At 40.3% G+C, this 21551-nt stretch overlaps 1 protein-coding gene across 3 annotated transcripts in view; it reads right to left on the bottom strand.

Annotated features, from left to right (window-relative positions):
- Positions 1–4293: 4293 nt before the first annotated feature.
- The window catches only part of CBLB (Cbl proto-oncogene B), a 130054-nt gene continuing 112796 nt past the window's right edge, over positions 4294–21551 (bottom strand). For 2 of the 3 annotated variants that reach the window (XM_040583137.1, XM_040583138.1), the window contains exons 14-19: positions 19331–19474; positions 14547–14635; positions 14316–14447; positions 12893–13030; positions 10227–10346; positions 4294–4987 (exon numbers count right to left, since the gene is read on the bottom strand). In XM_040583137.1, coding sequence (XP_040439071.1) covers positions 4725–4987; positions 10227–10346; positions 12893–13030; positions 14316–14447; positions 14547–14635; positions 19331–19474 — 886 coding nt within the window. In that variant the 3' untranslated portion in view covers positions 4294–4724. The remainder of the gene's footprint in view (positions 4988–10226; positions 10347–12892; positions 13031–14315; positions 14448–14546; positions 14636–19330; positions 19475–21551) is intronic. The other variant, XM_040583139.1, reaches the window with a different exon arrangement.

The raw sequence follows: 21551 nt of genomic DNA, 5'->3' as shown, positions 1-21551 counted from the left end.
GATTACATGTCACAAATTTAAGATATGTGATTTAAGAGATCTGGGCTTTAGGATTTATTTTGAGAAAGAATTTTCCCTGCCAGACTCGAAATAATCCAAGGACAAATGGAATGTTTAGGTGCCAAATTAACACACTGTGTTTTAAAATCTAAATTCATAATTTTCCCGCTGGAGACCCATTGCAACTGATCAATGGAGGCAGGTACCTTGTACAGAATCAATGACTGGGTCTATCAGACAAAAATTCCTGCAACATTCCTAGAGTACCCAGCTGCTAAAATGTGATGATAACACAATAAAGTGGCAGCTGGCTTTCACATCAGAAGAGTAAAAAGGGAAAGATACAGGCTGCTTTAGTACTAAGGACAAGCATAGCAAACAGTTACCTTCCCTACTTATTAGTATGACTAGTGACCTATATAACGGACAAGGATTTAACACAGACTGAAGGAAGTACCATGAAAATCTCATCACTGAAGGTCTAATCCGACCTGCAGGGAATGGTGTTGGGCTTTAAATACGAGTAGTTGTATTGTCATGCATAGTGGAGGGGTTAGGTTTTCTACGCTTTTTTCAGAATGCTGGAATACAGTCACAGGAAAAAAAAAAAAAATTTTGACATTAAGAATACTACGCTTGAGACTGTAAATGCACAGGATGCTAAAGGAATTGTAATTTTCTTCAGGAAAAAGAAATAATAATCCTGTAAATTAATGTGTAGTCAGGACTATATGTTCACCACTTTGGATTCTAAATATTTAATGATTATCATCTTTCTTCCATACAGCTATTACACGCACATTCCAAAACTGCTGCCAATTTATAAATTTTTACTACTGAAATTTAGAAATGCACTAATGTATGGGGAAATAAAGCGAATGTCTCAATGCAATGATTCACCTCATTTTAGAACGAGGCCACATTCTTGTGATTTACAAAACAACAGTTTCTAAGACCCCTACACAGGACAGGCTGTGCTTCCAAAGCAGCATATGAAAAGGGGTAATATTTAATAACAGAGAGACAGAGTCTTGAAAAACCACGGACCAACCCAACATTCTGTTAACATTAATTTTATAAAATACCTTACATGAACAGATAAAGAAGTTGAGCTTACATAATAACCAAAATTTAAAAAGAATGTTGAATAAAATATAAATTAATTGAACACATCACTAAGTTTGCCACAAGTTAGACAAGTTTATAAAAGGCATTTTCAGATAAAATAGTTATTTGAAAGAAAATCCTTCAAAATGGAAACTACTGAAGTCCTTTTTCAAGAAGTCATTCCTAAAAGCGCTAAATTCCAGGTCAACAGGTAGTACCTGAATTTGCTTAGAATATGGTGTTCATTTGCTTCCAAATTTGTCAGGCTTTAAGACACAAATTTAAATGCTTTCAGGTCAGAGTCGTCAGTGCAAAGTAAAGCTTCAAGCTGAAGAGAAATGTAACAAAAGAAATGATCCTGGTACAAAACCTCCTAAATTCACATTATGGAAAAAAACCTCTGCCTGATGCACTCGTGAGATACTGAACGTTAACCAATGTTACCAGTGGTCACTTGAGGGTTGCAGCAAAGCCATTAACGTGGCTAATTGTATTCATTTATTTTATCACAATTTCAATTTTTTTCCACTCATAATCTTTGGAAACAATCCATGCTGCTGATGCCCGCTCACTTTGCTCAACTTCTGCTTCAGACAGTTTGCTTAAAACGCAGCAACGTAGCCAACAGGAGATAGAAGGTGAGGCCAACAGCCATCAGAATGACGGTCTAAAGCCTGCCAGGACATTTCGCTGGAAGGAGCGGGGTAGCACATCTGCCCGAGTTCAGCCAGCTTCCTTCATCCAAGTGCTCTCACTGCTGCCAGCCTTCCTTAAAGTTATATACGTGCGTAACTCGCTGCCAGGCTCAGACCCGTAAGCCTTTCAAAGGTTAAAATACACTTAGAGGACTATGTGCTTAGGGAACTAGACTGCAGCCAGATTAATTTATCTTAAGCTTATTAATTCCCGCAGAGTAAACGTCAACACCAGCAAAGCAATTCCACTCTGACTTCAAAACTATTAACCAAAACAGGTTTGAAATAGTCTTCATGTTCCACTATTTAGAAGCATTATTAGCGCATTCATTTACAGATTAATGGAATTCTTTTTCAAGTTACCAACTCAGAATATTGCTCATAAAGCCTTTTTTAACACACGCTACAAAACCCCAAGTGTCACTGGTGGTCACAACCAGAAAGGAGCAGGAAAACGTCGCCCCCCCAAACCTGTCAGGCAGCAGTTCCAGCCTCCAGCTGAAGCACAAGGCTGTAATTCATACTAAGCTGCTGCATAAAACGAGAAAATGAGTTCTCGGTTACAATTCAAAATTTCAAAACGTGATGTGCAGCTTGTGTGCTTGTCCTTGTAAAGTGCTCGGCTCTCACTGTCGGCAGTGCCACGCTGGCCGTTATGCTAGAACCTCATTTAAGCAATTCCAGTCCAACCAGAGTGTTTCAGTTAACAGCCTGAATCGCTTTCAATTTATAAATCGCTAAAATGCTGGAGTGACGGTGAAAAAAACAACCCCAAAACAAAGGAACAAGAGGGTTCAACACTACGCAAAACTCTCCTCACACACAGCGGAAAGATTTACTTGAACTAAAAGCACAGACTATAACTTCCACCGAAACTTCTCCTAAGCTGTACCCAAGGAACGGACCTTTGAAGGAAGCTGCAAATGTCCTGGTCTAGAACATCAACCCAGAATCACTTGCTTAAATCAAAACGAAACAGATGCTTTTCCCCATACCCTGAATCCTCCTGGTTATCTTTTATCACTGAAGCAGATCAATGATACCCATACTATACTCTGTGATGCTACAAAATAATTTATTTAATTAGTTTTAAGAATAAGTTCTTTCATGAAACGATGGACTGACATATCACAGCGATTTGCACTGGGTGTTCCCAGTTACTTTGAATCCTGCAATGCAGCCATTTGCTGTCTTAAAAAAAAAATAAAATCTTTAAAACAAATGTACTGACTGCTGTTGAGATCTGGTCCTGTAAGTGATGTAACTTTTACCACTGGCTCAGAATGAAGAACACTGACAGCTAAAGGGAACAATAAATATACACCTCAAACCCAGCTTAGCACACCGTGAAAATTCTCACATATCGGTCACATCTCAAAACATGAAAAATATCCCAACTACCACATGGTTTTATCTGTTTGATAGTAATAAAAGAAAAAAAGATTTCAAAGTTTCCTAAAAAAAAACCCACAAAACCACCACCCCCCTCAAAAAAAAAAAAAAAAAAAAAAAAAAAAAAAAAAAAAAAAAAAAAAAAAGACAGCAGCAATTTAAAAATTATTCTGGAAATATTTGGACTCTTGAGTGTACTAAGAAGAGTTGCCTTCTCCCTTCCCGACAGCTGGGAAGATTTTTGATTTGGTTTGCATCAATTTGGACTCAAAAATAAAACGTCAGAGCTTGAAGTATCACTAACCAAGTAAACCAAAAACGTATTTCCAACTAAGCAGCTGGAAAGTGAGCTAATTAATTTGGGTATTAAACACATACTTGAGCATAATGAAGTGTACAGAGGAGGAGGTTACTAAAGAACTTTGCAAAAAATATTGCTACAGTAGCATTAGGAATTAACAGTGCATCAAAGATTTAAAGTTTCCACGTTAATACAAACTGATCCAAGCCACAACGAACCACAGAATAATCACTCAAACAAGAAGTTAACTGCATTATACTTTACAGAAGCTAGGACTGGAATTTACCTGAACACCATTCACATGATTCAAAAAGATCCCTTCTAGGCTGGCACGCCTCCGCTGGCACAGTGCCAGCAGTGTGTGATCAAAACAGAGGACTGCCTTGTGCATTTGGCTTTTTCTGAACGTTTGCAATCAAAGACTCAAATCTGAAAGAGCTTTTACATGTTAGAACTCAGTATCGCTGCCGCGTTAAATGTTTTATTTGTTGGCTGGGATTTTTGTGTGTGGACACGGTGTATAAAAGACCTTGAGAACTACAGGTCACGGAATTCATGTTAAACAGAAAGCTGCCCAACATTAATGTCAAAATACCTTTAAAAAGGCAGTTCATAGACAGAATAATGCATTTTACATTCAGATATTTCCTCTCTCAAAAGCAAAGGAATCTCAGAAGAAAAAAAAAAAATCAGTAGTGAAGGCCACATACTTTTTGCATTAGATGAGCTGAAATGCAAAAAACAATTAAAGCATCTTGTAAGAGAAAAAAAAACAAACAACAACAAACACAGAACTTCTGGGAAGTGATGATTTAGTTGATGGGGTGGTCAGCATAGAAACTGTTGGGAATGCTACAGCAGAACTGACCACAGGTACAAGGGAGCATGAACAGGAACATGGTACAGGCACCAACTAGAAAACTGTAACTTGCCAACTTGTAAACAAGAAAAAGCATTTCACAGATTAAAAGTTCTAGGGAAGTAAACTTCTTTAAATTATTTTGTCAGTTCAACCCTGATTTAAAAAAGTATGGCTAGCAAAAATACATAAGCCTCAGCATATTTATGAGTCTTGATCAGAGCAGCCATGAGTCTTTGATAAATGGCTGGAAACAAACACCCTTCTACTAAGGATGAAAGAAAAAATATTCCATTCTCTTCTTTCTGTCATTCCCCAATCCACACGCGTATACGCAGAATTCACATGATCCAAGAAGATCTTGATGCTGCTATAGGTTGAGACGTGGAGAGACCGGTGGAGGAAAACAGACAAACTCCCTTAAAATACTACGGGCCACGTCAACATTATTCTGGGCAATTTCAAGCGCCCTCTTGACTTCTTCAAAGGAATAGCCCTCTCCCATAAGTTTTGCAATTTTTGCATCCACATTTTCCGTGGCACTGTCAGAGCTGTACGCTTTCCTGTGGTGTATTTCTGGTGCAGTCCTCCGAGGGAGCGGTTTAGGGGGCCTGGCTGGTGCTTGTGAACCATCTGTTTCAAATAAAGGAGATAGGGATCATTATAAATTGGCTTAAAATTGCGTTTTAAGTAGGTCAAGCCTCACAAAGCAGTTTAAAAAGTAAAACTCTAAAGATACACGAAGAGATATTTTAATGCACCGATACATCTCATTTTAAAATTCGGAGAGAAGCTGAATTCCTCAAGCACATCCAAAATGCAAGCGATGTAGTGAAACACTATTTTAACAATATGATGCAAACATGCAGGTTACACTGAACTATCCAAGGCTGGAAGAAAGCACGATGAGACAGCAAAGATGGTGAAAATAGCCAGTCAATGTTTTAAAGGCTATTCACTCTCAACCCACAATTTAAGAAGTTTTTCTTAGTCTGGTTAAAAAATCAACCAAAACCCAACCCCCCAAATTTGATCACAATTTTGTTGGGGGCCATAAGATGTACAGAAGAGGAATTTAGCCAAATATGTGTGCGGGAGAAAAACCCTTCCCTTATTGGCACACCTTGCAGACTGCTCCATCAGCCACGGCTCATTTCAGGCACAGCAGCTATGCCCGAGTATGGAAATCACTGGTTCCTCAAAAAGAACCCAAGGTTTGTTTTTTCCTAGTCCAATTATTTCCAGGGGAGAGAACAGAACATGATCCTTCCTCTCCACCGCTTTGGGAATATCTTCCCTTTCCTTCTCTTCTATGGAAAGGTTGCCTCCACAGTTAACGCTGGTGCTAAGAATCATGATGTGCTGATGAAAAGAGCTAATAATCAAACTTGTTAATCTTCTCAGTCAAGAGGTCCGTGCTCAAACTTGGTACTTTACTGAAACCTCTTCATCCTCACCATTCCACAGTAAGAAGCTTAAATACAAGCAGGCATAGAGCAGAAAACACTTTCAAGAGCAAAGTATTTTTTTTTTTTTAAAAGTCTTTAATCCTTCAAAAGGGATTCTAAAAAGTTCCATCAACAGTGACTTTGATAGATAAATTAAGAGAAATTTCTGGCTGTGATCCTTCCTGTTTACTTCCACTGACAGCAATGGCACTTTGCAGCATTAAGTACTTCAGAGAGAGTTTTTTAGTGATGAAAGAATATTGTATTTCTACTATGGCTGTTACAACACGCTACCCTACCGTAACGCCGGACAGAGAGAACTGCAAGTCAACTGAGTGCATTAAACACCTCAGAAGAATGAAAACCGTTCACAGTAGTGCACACGTCTAACCAAGGGGTACTCTTCTCTCAACTTAAGTTTCCATGTGTCCCAATGAGAGCAGCGTTATAAATTTTAATTCCATTTCTTAATTCACACAAGGTAAGCAAATGGTACTTGTAGCAAGATGGTGATAGTCATATGCCAAATGTATGAGAGTAATTTGATTAAAAATTCACAGTAAAGGGCTAAGATTAATTGTGTTCTCATTGAACTGCCCATTCTCCTTGCAAATGGTTACGACACAACCCGCAGACAGCAAGGGCTATTTAGTATTTGTTATGACTTTTTTCTCTCCCAAGATGTGAAGGATTATATAAATGCCAAACGTCCTAGCAAATGGGATATATAGGACGCCAAGCATCCTAGCAGATGCAAACCTGATATGAGGTTGTGGAAGATCTATGAAACACACAGGTTTGAGAAAGTATCTACAGCTCAGGAAAAGTGGATAATCACTAAAAACCAAACCAGAAACAAGTTAACTTTCTCACTTCAATTCAGAAAACTCAAGACTGTAACATAGGCATATACTCTACCTTTAAAATAATGGTACATTATGTTAAAAACAATTGGTTTTCTTTCACAAACACTTCAAAAATGTTCTAATACGCACATTTCATTATGGACTTCATTTCTATTCAGGGTGAAACAAAATTAATTGGCAAACTTAACATTTTTCCCTGGGCTTGAAATGCAGAAGAAATGCCTTATGCATAGATCAGACCCTTCTGCGTGCGTGCTACATGAGATATTTTTTGCTCTACCCATTCTAATACAGGCTTTGAACTGCAGTTATTTCTTATATAAAACCTTCAATGTACTGAAGCTTCCAAACAAACTTTATTAAGCAATCACATCATTTAGAAAGGTCATTTTTAATTCTGTCAGCAGATTTGCAGCATTGGCATTTTAGTCTCACTACAGTGACATCTCTCCTTAGCCCTGATACTGGGAGATCTTCAGCCCCCCTCTCTGTCTCAATTCCCATTATTATTTTTTTAAGCACTGACATCTCTTTCCGTATCTTCACATCCGTATAAAATTTTAGCTGAAGCTGGGCATCACACTGGATCCTGAGCTTAAAGATACTAAGCCTAAGCTGCATATCCATCTGGACACTGCGATAGAGGTATTTAAGCAGGACTTTCCTCCCCAGCCTCCCATCCTCTGTGATGTTTCAGCCACCGTGGATGCCCGACTAGAAATTCAAAGAGATTTTCTAATTGGGTAATTCAATTAACAGCTTCCACAGCAAGGAGCTTCCTCTAGCATCGCATTTCTGCAATCCAGCACCAGCGTTAACCCTTAGGTAGGGGGTTAGCAGGGAGGCAGGCGCAGGCTCATGCTGTAAGCGTTTAAAAGGCACGGACAAAGCTGCCAGGGCAGAGCTCTGCGGCACGGTGGGAAGAGGGTATTTGTAAGGATGCGACTGTCTGTCCCTCCCTGCTGCGAAGTGCCCCCCCCTCTTTTCTTCCCTTAAGGCTCCTCCTCTGTGCTCTGCGGTGACTGAGAGAGCAGAAAGTGAGGAAGGGGTAACTGCACCAATGGGTCCTTCGAGCATGTTAGGCGTGATCTCGGTATTTTGCATTACTGCGGAACATTATTCCCCTCCCGCAAGGTTAACTAAAATCCACCCTGACAGAATATGGGACACCCTCCCTTTAACACCTGCCTGCGAAGGAATTTGTATTTGCATGCAAGTGCTTTAGCCAGGCCAGGTGAGTGAACAGGCAGCAGATGAATATAGGAATATACGTAACCAGCCCTTTCCATCTGTTTCTTACAGAATAGCTAAATTCAGTAAAATACAGCGGGCATCTGCATTAGAGATTCTCTTCTACCTTTCCCACGTACTGTTGGTTGCACTTAGGTAAAATATGTTAAATATTAGCAATATCTCCTTCTCTTGCTTTTATTGTAACAATTATTTTAATTTTTTTTATTAAATTTAAGAAGTTTGGAGATCTGTGCCTTTGGGAGAGTTAGGTGCATAATTGAGAGCTATTTCTTAACTATTCAATACTGAATAAGTTGCTGAATTAGAATAAATTTCTCGTTACGTGTTAACAATTCAGTTCAACACCCTGACAGCAGTCTTAAAAACAGCCAAACTGAAGCGAAGGACTCCCCACGCTACTCTAAGGAGCCAGTGGCTAAATTATAATTAGATTTTAGAGTGAACTACATTTCTTTTCCACCTAGTTCAAAGAACCACCAGAGAAAAGGTGTGAAATAAAGGATTTCCTAAGTGAAGGGATTAGTTCAGAATACACACAAAAACAAAAGTTCTGAATACATCACACTCTCTGCACTGTCTTTTCAAACCACAGATGAAGGTGCATCAGTTAATCCTGAAGCTCAGCAGTTCTGCTCCATGGAGTTACTGCCACTGTAAAAACAACTTTCCAATCCAGACTATGACATGATCTATCACATAGTTTTCATTTAATTGAAATTAAATTTAATATCTTGCCATACATCATGCTGATTTAAAACGTTATTTATAGCAAAGGTTGACACATGTTTTAGAAGATAGCTGTGGCAAACATACAGATAGAAAATGTGTTTATTAAGTAACGTCAGAAAGCTCCAGGATCTTAAGTAGCGAGCATCTTGCAGTCATTTAGAAAAATTAAAAATCGTTCTACCACAGAATAGCAAGAAGTGCAGGAAAACTCCACAGCCTGAATAGGTAGTTGTATCTTTGTCATAATTTGTATTACAAAAAAAATTAAAATGCCCTAAATAAATCAGCTTATCACTGTAAGATCCCTCACAGTGTCACATAAAAACCACACATTATAAACCATCATTTTTTTCCTAGCAATGGGGGTAAAACCCCCCATAAACATTAGTATCTTAGTAGAGGTATCCTCCCCAAAGTTCTCCTTTTCACCAAAGGCATCACGCCAATTCTCAAATGTGCTATTCATTCGAAATCCTGTAGCATTCTTCAAGGCTCATTGAATTTCCCCTGTACTTTAAGTTGGAAAAATATATTCTTTCTTTCCTACCCCGGCAGAGTGGAACTACTGAACCTTCTGAGAAACTACATCTTCTTGAGAAGAAGAGACGTGATTACTATTAAAAAAAAAATCATTTTTCCACTTGTGACTGTTGCAATTGAACACTGATGCTCATTAGAACTGAAAGACTAGAGAAATAAGTCCCTTCCTTTACATATTAGAAAAGAGTTTTCATGCACAATTCTCTTCTCTGAAGAACAAATAATGGTTCAAAGCATCACTCAGTTCCTTCTTTGTGTGGTCTCCCCACACAGCAAAATTATGTAGATAGGACCATCCTCCCCCTTCCCCATACACCATGCACACCTAAAGAAAATATTTGTCTAAAAATTGGTGAAAGAATTTTGAAATACAGGTAATACTGTTTACTATTTAAATTCATTTGAGTAGCTTTCCTTTAAATACTATTAATGTTGCTGGAAAACCATAAGTTTTGCTTACAGAATTTCTTCTTAGGGAAGAATTGCTTCTACTGTACCTGTTCCATTGCAAATAGCAGACTGCATTTTAATTGGGTTTGGTTCTTGTTTTATTAGAAATTTTATTACCATTTTCTTAGAAGTTCCAACAAACATACTAGCAAAACAGACGAGACAATAACACTTTAAAGAGTGAAGCTACTTTTTTTTTTTTTTTTTCAGGACAATGAAACAAAGATGGACGAGAGATGCATGTGGTCCCTGCAGGACTTCTGATCTCTTGTAAGCTTTAGAAGGGGCAGAAAAATCCCTGCCTTTCTCAAAACCCAAGGATCACCAGAACTGACATAAGCATTCAGTTTGGCAGCTAGGGAAATCGATGCCATGCTACACCCACAGACAACAGGTAGCCCCTTCCACCTATACTGCAGAACTTTAACCTCCTTCTATCCTTTGGTGCTTTCATATTTTTGTAAAGCGGTATTACCATTGCCATTTATTGCCCAGAATAACAAAAAAACCTCGCTGGACTTTATGGATGAGAGTTATTTGCTTCATAAAGCTGTAATTTTCTACAAGAACAATTTTCTACCTTACCTGAAGAGGGAGGAAGCTGATCGTAGTCTTGAGATATCCTGTTTGTTTTGACAGTTTCTCCAGTTACTCTACGAGCAGGTGGCAAAGGAACGTGACCGGCTATCGGGTCAAAATGGGGATCTGTAATAACAGAACAAAAAAAAGTGTCTTAAAATAATTAGCAGTAATATTTGGGGGACGCATAGAAGCTAGGCTTCAAGCAGCCTCCCTTCAGGTGGAGGCGAGGCGAGGTGTGCCCCCAGAGCACGTCCATACACCCGCATACATCCAAGTCCAACGCGTGCACAGCAGCCACTGAGAAAGGAGAAATTCACACCTCTGAGCTGTGATTAAAGCAAACCTAGTGGTACCCACAGTTAGGTGAATTTCAACTCCAACAGGCACGTCGCTATGCCCTGAAGTGACAAAACCAGGAGCGGGGCTCAGAGGTGGTCTGTCCTGCATGAGCATGACCAGAGACATCCCAGCTCTTCAGTTTGCTTAGAGCTTGGGGACACTTCAACGCTTTGCAGGTCACAAAAACTGCAGGGCAGGTTTCCCATCTGTGCAGTCCCAGCTACGGGTAAATATTAGAGGGACCAGTACAGGCTGTGACTTTTCTCTTTTTTTTTTTTTTTTTTTTTTACAAAGCTTTTACAGGCTTTTCAGTTCTCTCTGATTACAGAAACAGAATTTTAAAAATCAGAGAAAACTACAGTCCTGGTATATTGTATCCTTTGTGTCCTTTTTTTTTTTTTTTTAATTTTCTTGGCTATTGAGAATGCAGCTGAGCAAATGTTAACATCATCCTGGACCTGGCTTCTGCTCTGGACTTATGAGTGTGTGTATGTGAGTGCAAATTTTTGCTGTTGTTGATGATGAGATTATTATTATCATCTGACAAGCTCTGATGGATAGCTGAGAAATCACCCCCAAGACTTGTATGGAAACCAATCATCAAAACCTCATCATAAATCTTCTACAGCAGTTTATTTGAAAAGATGCAAAGTAAGTAATATAGCTTTAAAAAACCCGTAAGAATAAAAAAAAATTAGATGACTTCACGCAAACATGCATGCCTAAGTAGATGTATACACTTCTATGATTAATGAAAACTGCAGCTATAAAATTGCATTCACTATACAATATGAAGAACAATACATGGCCATAGATACATTTTCCAGATTTTTAAACAAAAGCTATTGAATTTTTTTTTTTTTAACACTACCTGTGACGTTTCTTAAGATTATTTGGAAATAACACTTAATAACTTAAAAATCTGCATGTTCCTGGGAACCGCACACCGACAGACGGAGTCTGTGTGCATCCATCCGTGTGTCAGGGCTTCCATTTTTCCTCTCCATTCCTACCAGACCTGGATGATGTAGTGTGTGCTCCTGCATCAGTTGGCACAACTGAAGCACCCGTTCAGACTGGACTGCTGAAAATGAGATTATTTTCAGTTTGAAGTGTAGAAAATAAATTCGTTCCTGGCTCTGTATTTACGAAGACCAACCTTTACATCCTGTAATGGGCTAAATCTTGTGACCTGGATGCATTGTATGAGAAAGTGAGACACTGAGCTGAACGTACATTGTAAAATGTACGCAGTTTTGGCAAATTCCTCTATGTCAGGCCTTGATTGGTGGCAAAAAATACATAATAAAAACATTCTGTAAAAGGTCACTCCAGCCTAAACTAGCTCACTTCCATCCCACAGCTACTGTCATTCACAGAGGTCAGGCAAACACCCGACCACTTGTCATCTCCAGCCTGGCCATCCCGTGATGCTGCCGCCAAAACGCACCCGCTTCTCCCTCTCCGTACAGCTTCTGAGAAGAACAGACAGGAGGAGAAAGGCATCTGACCACACCACAAGGTAGATAATCACTGAAAATATTCCTGGGTCAGGTAAACTTAAGATACCAACATCCTCTGGAAGGTTCCAGAGATAAAAAAAATAAAATAGGTCACTTCACAGGTATGCACTACAACCCACAACACCCCTGTTGTAACTTGCAGCAGCAGCAAATGCATTTAGCGTCACCTGACAAACGCTTTTCAACTCCAAGACAAAAGTCATAAATCATGAACATAGCTTTCACACCTTTTACGAGCAAAACACCGACTGGAAAAGGCTCTCAGTGGTTCACCGGGAAAGAAAGGTGAAACCGTGACTTACCAAAGAGGTTACAAACCACCGGCACCTGCAGCCATCTGCAGCAAAATTCTACTACAGTTCTAACCAAGCAGGATGCTCTATTCCCTGATTTTCTAGTTTTTCCACAAGTTCCAATTTGAAAATAAACCCCGGACATTATGTTTTACTATAGAAAACAACAGAGCTGGCAAAAGGATGGAGACTAGTACTGTGGATTAGAATGGAAAACTTGGCACTTCACAAGTAACAATTCTTACTAGAAATGTACAATTCACCAAGATATCTAGGATGGTAGAGAAATAGCAGCCTTATTTTGCTTCTTTGTGATAATGTAGAAGTTGTATTTTTATACTCTGAGTTGTTTCATCTCTACCATTAAAACCCCCCTCTATTGTTAATATTTTTTAAGTATGAAATATAGTCAAAACACTCTTCTGAAGCCTCATGACAACGCTATCTCAGAACAGATAAGCTTCTGAAGTAAAGGAAAATGCAATTAAATACGCTGTTTCCTTTGTATTCCTACCGGGATGAAGGAAGAGCTCGTGTCCCGAAGGGGGGCGGCTCCCCGAGCCAGCGGGCTTCGTGTGCTCGATCATGCTGTGCCGCGCAGGCGGCGGTGGCGGTGGGAGCGCGGGTGGCGAGTTATCAAATGTGTCTTCACCTGCAGTTTAGAAAAGAATTATTAGATGAGCAAAACTTCATTAAGACCCACAGAACACACAGTGAAGCTTAAACTTTTATTTTCTGGCTGCTGAGGCTTTTCCTCCTAGGGTTCGTCTAGCAGTTCAGCGACTCCAGCAATGAAACCGTCAACCGGACTCTCGCTACGCACAATCCTTCAAACACCCGCTCCGAATGGCCCCTCGCAGTGCTCCATCTCTTTTCTGGGGTGGGGCAGGGCGGACGGCGGTTCCCTTTGGTGGCTCAATTGCAAAGAGTGCATTACGATGGAAGGTTCACTGAATAAACGACCCCGTTTCAGTGGCTAAGCAAATGTATCTATATTCAAACAGCTGTGCTGACTACATAGAATCTGCTACATTTACACCGTGTATTATTTGTACCTGCTGTTCTAAAGCTCTGACCCCAGGTATAAACTGAATTTTCTAGGGCTTGGCAGAAGGCTGCACCCCGTACACAGAGGGGGTGCAGAGAGGACTGGAGCTACCAAGCCGAGCAATTTTTATCTGTTGTTCTGCCTCCAATCCTGTGTCCTCTCGCAGCTCAGGAACACTTCAGGGACCAGAGAGAGTTCAGTGCAGGAACACAGCAAATGGTCAAAAGCTTTTATGGAACCAGAAAACGGGGTGATGACACACAGAGAGCCCCGCCGCCGAGGCTGGCAGTGAAGGGGTGGGGGTGGCCAGGCGCAGCCCCCGTACATATGCAGAGCTCACCCAGTTCTGCATCGGAGGACGGAACAGAAATCAGGGTTGGAAAAGAGAGCTTTTGGCGACTGGAGGCAGCAGTGAGTCTTGAACTGTCCCTTGACAGTGGAAAAATCCCCAGAAAAACTTACAAATTTAATTTAGTTTTCTTTGACCTAAATACCACCTCTATGGCATTCCTCTTTGTATTTGATAAAAGAAACAGAATTATTTAGGCTACAATATGAAAAACCCTCCACTCTTGCATTAAATTGCAATCCTCAAACTTCCTATTAAGGGACAAAGAATCGTGATTTATTTTAGGGGAAATGGTTTTGCTTTTCTTTATAGCTTGAATACAGATTGAGTATGACTTTTCGTCTGTCTGGCACGAGGGCTTACAGACAGACACCAAGCACCGACCACTGACACAACCATCGACTCACAGCTGTAACGCTTAGCCCATAGCTCCTCTGGTACTCTTAACATACTCAGCACTGGTTTCTTTGCAATAAACATGGTATTTGGTTCATCTAGGCAACGTTAACCATTAAATGTAATCAGCAAAAAGTCTGCAACCTAAAGGGGGCACCAGAAGATCATAATCGGAGGGTGTCCTGTTGAGCAAAGAGCTGTGTTTGGGGTTGTCTCTGGTAGGAGGTCGTGCAGGTGGCAAAGGTACCGGAGCAGTAGGTGCATCATAGGCATCTCCTGAATGACACAATCACAAGAAGTGAATGTTTTCTTGCTGTACCCCTAGAACAGCACAGAGTAAGTTTTCTTGCTAAATAGGGGAAAATAAAAACATACCTAACTCTGGATGCTTTGATTTCTTCATCTCGGAAGCGGCACCGTGCGTTCCGTTCACCACTCCAGCACACTGCCCGTTCTCACACACCCTGGAGGCAGACACGGGAAGGCAGCCGTCAGCCCACCATCCAGGTACTAACTCCCACAACGGCCAAGTACTTGAGCTGGCAGTGCATTATATGTGAACAAGTAAAAGGCGATAAACTGCACCAATTTTAAAATCTATGCTTTCTTATATTGAGAGCAGCTACTGGTTAACCATCACTAAAATCCTGCTTTGGAGAATTGCACTGTTTTCCTGGTGAGGCGCTGGCGTGGCTTAAATAACTTACTCAAGGCTGCGATACAAGATAGAGAAGAACTAACATTAAACATAGTCCCCACTTCTGAGCTCAGGTCATTAGTTTATTCGCACAGTTAAGCCACAGGCTCAGTCCGATTTCACCTTCCCACTGTTGCGTTTTGCCTAGCAGAAATACGATAAAAGGAAATGTGGATTTTGGTAGTTATCCACATTGTAGAAGACATAAAAGTAATTAAACAAAACAAAACAACAAAAAATAAATCAAACAGAATGCTGCAAGACACAACTAGCAATAGCAAATTTCAACTAAACTCTTAGCCAAACGTTAAAAATTAAAATAAAATAAAATAAAAATGGAACCAGTCAAAAGAGTTTCACAGGCACCTGGTAATTTCTGTAACAAGAAGCTGAGTCTCGCTAATACTTCTATCACAGTCGACTGGTTTTTTTTGTTGTTGGTGGTGGTTGTTTTTTATTTTAATGGAAGCATATTATGCTCTCAGAATTAAATATCAGTATTAAATTAAATATGAAATAATCTAAACTAAACACACAAAGTTGCCTATAATCTTGTCAGAAAAATATTGGAGATTATTTTTGTCAGATGACTCTGTTCAAACATGGCAGGGAAAAACATAGAACAAAAACCTTTCCGTAACATTAATCATTGTTTAAATAAATGTAAAAGAACTGGGAAATTACTCCTGTCATTGGAACCGTAGACCCTGCAAATCCTGAAAGAACCAGAGAGTTTCTCTGGAAAAAGGCCACCATGCTAAGCAATTCCAGCTTAAAAATAGAAATCCCAACGCACCATGCACCATCATTACTAAATACCGGCAAATCTGCTGGAGCTATATACAGCTAAAAATTCAGCTTTTGGGCTGCTACCAGTACTACAAACATTAACAAACCTATCAGCCTTGGCCATATGGATAGGAGGAATGAGTAAAGGTCTGGAATCATTTGGAATATATAAACAGGAAAGAGGAAGAGAAATTGTGGCTGTGGCCCCAAGAGTTATAACTAGAGGTAATGAAATAAATGCAAGAATAATTGCAAGACCTAAAACCAAAACAAAACAACATCCCCCACCCCAATGGCAGGAGCAATTTTGTTATGAATGAGTTGCCCCAGGGAGGTGGCAGAGGAGGTGTGGATTCCCTCCTTGACATGAGATGGGTTCAACCTGCCAAATGCAGTAGATGCAACACTTCCTCGGCTCCTCAGCATCTACACCCACTAAGAATTTATTCTACTTTAATTTGAATCTATTCTGCATTTTTAATAGTCTAACCAGCCACAGGCAGCAAGATAATTTAACACGGCACCACTTCAGAAGCAGTCAGGTCATAATGAGCCCAGCTAAGTGATCGGCTTACAAATGATGCTGAAATACCTGTCTGCATCAACAGTAAACACCAGAAAGAAGGGCAGCGAGCAAGTACCAGCAAGCAAGCCCTCTGTCCTTGCCTTTTCCTTTCGGAAAAAAGTTTTATTAGGAAAAGACAGCTAATGTTATAATGTATCAGTCTTCTAATAGCAGCCTAATTAGTAATGCTCAAATTCCTTCCCTCCATTCCGTACTGCTGAATTCACCCATACCTGGGCAGAGATGGGCAGCTCTAACAAACCAATTACCTGATCTGCCAGGAAAAAAAGACTGTGAATCATTTTTTGTCTCATTCTTATAGTATTTTTAGCATTGTCACGTCTACTGGTGAAAAAGCAAGAAGTCTTAAGAAGCAATCCAAATTTGGGGGTAGGATAGAAGAATTATATAGTTCCTAAATTATAAAAAACCCAGAAGAAATTTTTTAGGCTCTTTACTGAAAACTCTAAGTACTCTCCAAGAGCTGAGGAAGCAACACTTTAGGAAGAGGTAAGAGAAGGTGACAGTGGGGAACAGAACTGAAAGGTGCTAAAAATTTATGACAATTAAAAAAAAAATAATATTGCTGTTAACAGTTTCGCTAAACTAATACTGAAAAGTTTATTGACACTCCCCTCCCCATGAGATTAAACAAAGTGCATTAAAAGAATACAGCATCAACCAGAATCAAAATTCTTTTTGAAAGCCTGTTATCTCGGCTTTCACATCTAAGCAGTGGCATTAGCTAGGAGGAGGCATTTTAAGTATATGGAACATCATATATATCCATACACAAAAAAATTCAATAGGATTTTTTTTTTCTTAATGCTTAAGAAAATGGTTTGTTTTGAGTTAAAATCCGTATCAGAATATATAATAAGAAGACTTAGTGGATTTAATCATAGAGCAACCTGAATGGCAAACTGAGGTATTTCCTCTGTAGCAAGACCTGGATTAATGCTGAAAAACCCCTACAATAAGCACAAGACCAAGCATATTATCTAAAAAATAAACCAAAAAGTAGTAAAAAAAAATCTTTGAAATCAGCTTTCCACCTACAGACTACTAATAATTCTCATGGCCTGGTGAAATCCTGTACCAGCCAACTGAAAGCACTCAACTCTTTTCTGCAGAATACCAGAAAATGAGAAGTTCCTAGTTTTCCAGCTGGTTATTTTCTCAAGAATTTTTCAGGGTGCATCTAGATATTAGCATTTCAGTCCAGGTCAGGAGTACGAATTGAAAGAGACCACCACAAGTCACCCCCCCTTACAGCACCTCGGTTTACGTTGCAGAGGTCTTGGAACGTGCAGACTCCAGGGTTTCTGGATGAGGTTATCTCAGAAGACCTTCTGCGGGAGCTCCTCCAACGTACTGCGATTACTAAAGGGTACTCCAGCCACGGGACCACATTACTAAAGGGTACTCCAGCCACGGGACCACATTACTAAAGGGTACTCCAGCCACAGGACCATGTTAGGGTTGGTCTGAATCCAAAACTTCCCAAAACACACAGTGTGGATCAACTGGTCCCCTCTACAGACTCACTCCTCCAGCACCACACTGCTTACTAACCCAGACACAGCCCTCAAGCCACCAAGCCAAGGCAACGGGTGACATCTGGCTCCCATCGGATGCAGGTGACTAAGGAAGGTTTCATCCTGTGTAACCCTGGCCATGCAAAAACTCAGCCTCTGTTAGATGGCTTTGCATGGTATGGAAAGACATTCCCATGCAGAAGCATAACATGCTCAGATAAAAATATGACGTGGGTAACAAGGATTAGGACCTTGGAATTATTTCTTTTGCTTCCCACTTTTTAGCTTGGCCAACACCGAGATTTTAATCCATAATTTTTGTTGGTTTTTGTTTGGTTGGGTTTTTAAAGTCTCGTATGCTAGATGGCAAGTTAAGTACTCAAGATCAAAAAGCTCAGACAACTGTGTAATGTTCACCTCCATGCAGTGAAGGTTGGATCAGCATTTCTGTTAACAGAAATACTAATATTTCTGTTACATTAGAAATAAAAAAGACAAGATTTTTTTAACCTGCATGCAAGGGGTGATCAGATTATGACCCTTCTGCCACCTGTTCTAAATTCTGACGGAAGAGGTCTAAATATTGTCATTGGCTAATTTTGGGATGAGAGAGATGTTGAGCTTTAATGATGGTGGATCCTTGACATCACATTCTGACAGAGAGAGGAAAAACTGGCAATATGTCAATGCATTTTTTTTAACAGCAGAAGAGTCTGAACTTTTTAGATCAAAACTTTATTTTAGTATCATACTTTTGACCTACAAGACCAGTAGAGAATTGGCCCTTCTTTTCCCCCAAGACTAATTCTCTTATTTCGAGACATTCAGATTTTTTTATGAGTCAAAGACTAAGAAGTTCACCCAGAATGACACAGCCTTCAGTCGCCATGTCCCTTGGCTCCACATCGCCTTGCCATGATCCATTAATAATTCACAACTGTGAAAGTCTGGAGATATTATTTTAGAACACAGCAAAAAAAGATACATCCCATCTGATTTTTTTTTTTAAAAAAAGTTCTCTTCCTGAGAAGCAGAAAGAAAATATGCTGTGAGAGAGGCTCAAAGAACTAAAAAGACACAGTACACATGGGACAGAAAGGGAACAGAAGTACGTACACACAGCTGCCAAATGCACTGCGTTACTTCTTAAATCATATAAAATGTGAAAGTTTAAGATTTTCGAGGCTGACTTTGAGAATTTCAGTCAGGATTCTCCTTAAAACCAAAATGCAAGATTTGGGGGGGCTGAATCTCCGGGTCAGTTTTGAAAACCTCAGTTTAAAGGACAAAAAGGATCCGCTGCAGAAACGGTGTTCGGAGGCAAACCCCCCACCCCCCACCCCTCCCCCCAGTCCTGGCACAACAGCGGCACGATGAAGTGAACCTCGCAGGTGTGTGGCTGTGGCAGTGGTCAAATGAAACAGAGACATGAAATCCAAGCTTGAAGAGCTGAGACGCTTGAGAAGGCAGGCAAGCTTAACCAGCGTTACAAACGCTGAATCCAGTTACGTTCTGGAAAAAGCAAGAGTTTTGGGAAATAAGTTGCCTTCAAGGCTGCTAATGACCTTACCGAGCAAGAGGTTTGATGTTGTGACCGTGAGGCGGTTGTGAGCTCAGTATTACAGGATGTGAAGAGGGAACTTTGTATTCATCATCGTCATCGGTGTGATCCCTTGATTTATCAGACAGAGAATTTGCTGAAGGAACAGGGCACCTAAGGAGATGAGCAAAAGATCAGTTCTGTTTTCACTATTACATAATTGACCTCACTGTAATACTGAAAATACTCTCTTCCACTGGCACCACGTCAAACTAAACCTTGTAAGGCTTTTTTGTCGCTAAAAATGCCCAGAGAAAAGGGCAGCTGACCTCAGAGTTAAACAGCTACTTTAAGCAAGCACAACAAAGCGGAGAATTGCGAAGAATTAGAGTTCCAAACAAGCACTTACAAGGCTTAACTTGTTTGCGCTTATCAAAAGAACCGAGCAACGGTTAATTCAGGACAAACATTATTTAGCAGGGCTCAGCGAGGCAGCAGACTCGCACCCTTCCAGTGGAGTCTTGTTCCAGCCACAACATTACCAAACGCTCAAAAACTTGCCTGTATTTTACATTATTCTTACTCCAAACAATAATTGTCTTTAATTGTCCCCGCAGACAGTGGTTTATATCACATTGTGAAAGCAGTGGAAACCCAGGAAGGGGGCAGACCTCACAATCTCCATTTACAGGTACCAAGTTCTGTCATGGAAAACACTGCTGGGTATGAGATTTCTCTTAAACTAAAAAACTAACTCCCACTAGCTGGTTTTCTGTTAAATGAGTGTGATCAGAACAGGCAAAAATGTCATTTTGGTGAGCAAGTAATTTTTTTAGGTATTAACAAGCTCAACAAATCTTTTGGCCTTGATAAAAATGTAACTAGCGAGGTTACAGGTCTAACAATCAGCGTCACCTTTTATACATAGAACATCTATAGCAGTTACTCCAATACATCAAGATAAATAAGGAACTCACAAAATACCTGAAACACAAAAGCTTACATTAAAGACTTCATTTGACTTCAGCTTGACCATACATGAAAACCACACACAGAAGTTTGGTTCTTAAACTAGCTGGACGTGAAGAGTAGTAAGTGTGTAACTTCAAAAATCACATGGATAGTACATTATGCAATGGAGAGCAACTTTATTTTTTGCCACCAAAAAAAAGCCAACAGCTGGAGGACCCCGAATAAAGATGTGCAACGCATCTACACCCATTTTGATCCGCGGCCTACAATTACGGTTACTGGCCCCTGAGCTGAACTACATGCTGCACTACGAGGCGCATCTACCTCGTACATCATTTAGGGAAGTTCTGAAGGACCAGAAGGCACTGCAAGAAGGCAGTGGACATACTTTCTCTTACTGTGGTCTAGTTTGATTTTATCATGAGGGCCAAGGGCTGAAATGACAGGCCGTGCCTATCTCCTCAGTTTTTCAACAGACACAGCACCTGACACAGAGCACGCTCCTTCACAAAGGAGAAACACGGTAGGTGATGCCGCACGGCTTCAGGACGTCAGGGCACTCCGTGAACAAAAAGGAATAACTACCTACCACCAGCACTAGCCAGTCACTAAATAAACAAATCAACAAAAAAATGGAGAAAGAAAAAGAACTGAGAAAGAAGGGGGCACGTGTGCTGCTTTTGTTTGGATACATTCAAAGCCTCGAGCTCCCTCGATACTTCTCAGACACTCCGTCCTTCAATCCGTCACATAATTTTGACTTCAGGAACAAGTTCACGGAAGATGGGAAACCAGCTTCTGCAAAGACCTACCAGCCAAAGACGGGGGAAAGAATATTTATGGCACCGAACTGCAACCCCCCTACTGAAGTTTTCAACTCCCTTTTCACACAGCAGTGGGAAATTGCTTTTTCCACCCTTGATTTCTAGGCGGACACGAGGTTTGTGTCACTGCTCTATGGCCATTTAAAGAACAGACGGTAAAAACTGCACCGGGACAAGAAGAACTCTGCGGTGTTCTCAGGCAGACAGTCGGAAGGCCCACAAAGAATAAATTTTCTCATTTCTGTGGATGTGCAACTATTCTTACATGGCAATCCAGCATGTTCTGGAGATGTTACATATATGTGTATGCGTATGCATATATATACACACAGGCGCACGCGCGCCTGTGTTTTTTCAAAATAATCACTAATTGAATTGCTGGCTTCTGCAGACAGCAATGTTTCAGATATTAATATCTCAAACAGAAATGCCCAATACTGACCCAGCCAGGTCGG

This window comes from Falco naumanni, chromosome 2 (assembly GCF_017639655.2).
Source record: "Falco naumanni isolate bFalNau1 chromosome 2, bFalNau1.pat, whole genome shotgun sequence".
In the NCBI taxonomy this organism is placed as follows: domain Eukaryota; kingdom Metazoa; phylum Chordata; class Aves; order Falconiformes; family Falconidae; genus Falco; species Falco naumanni.
This window is presented reverse-complemented; position numbering and strand designations above follow the sequence as displayed.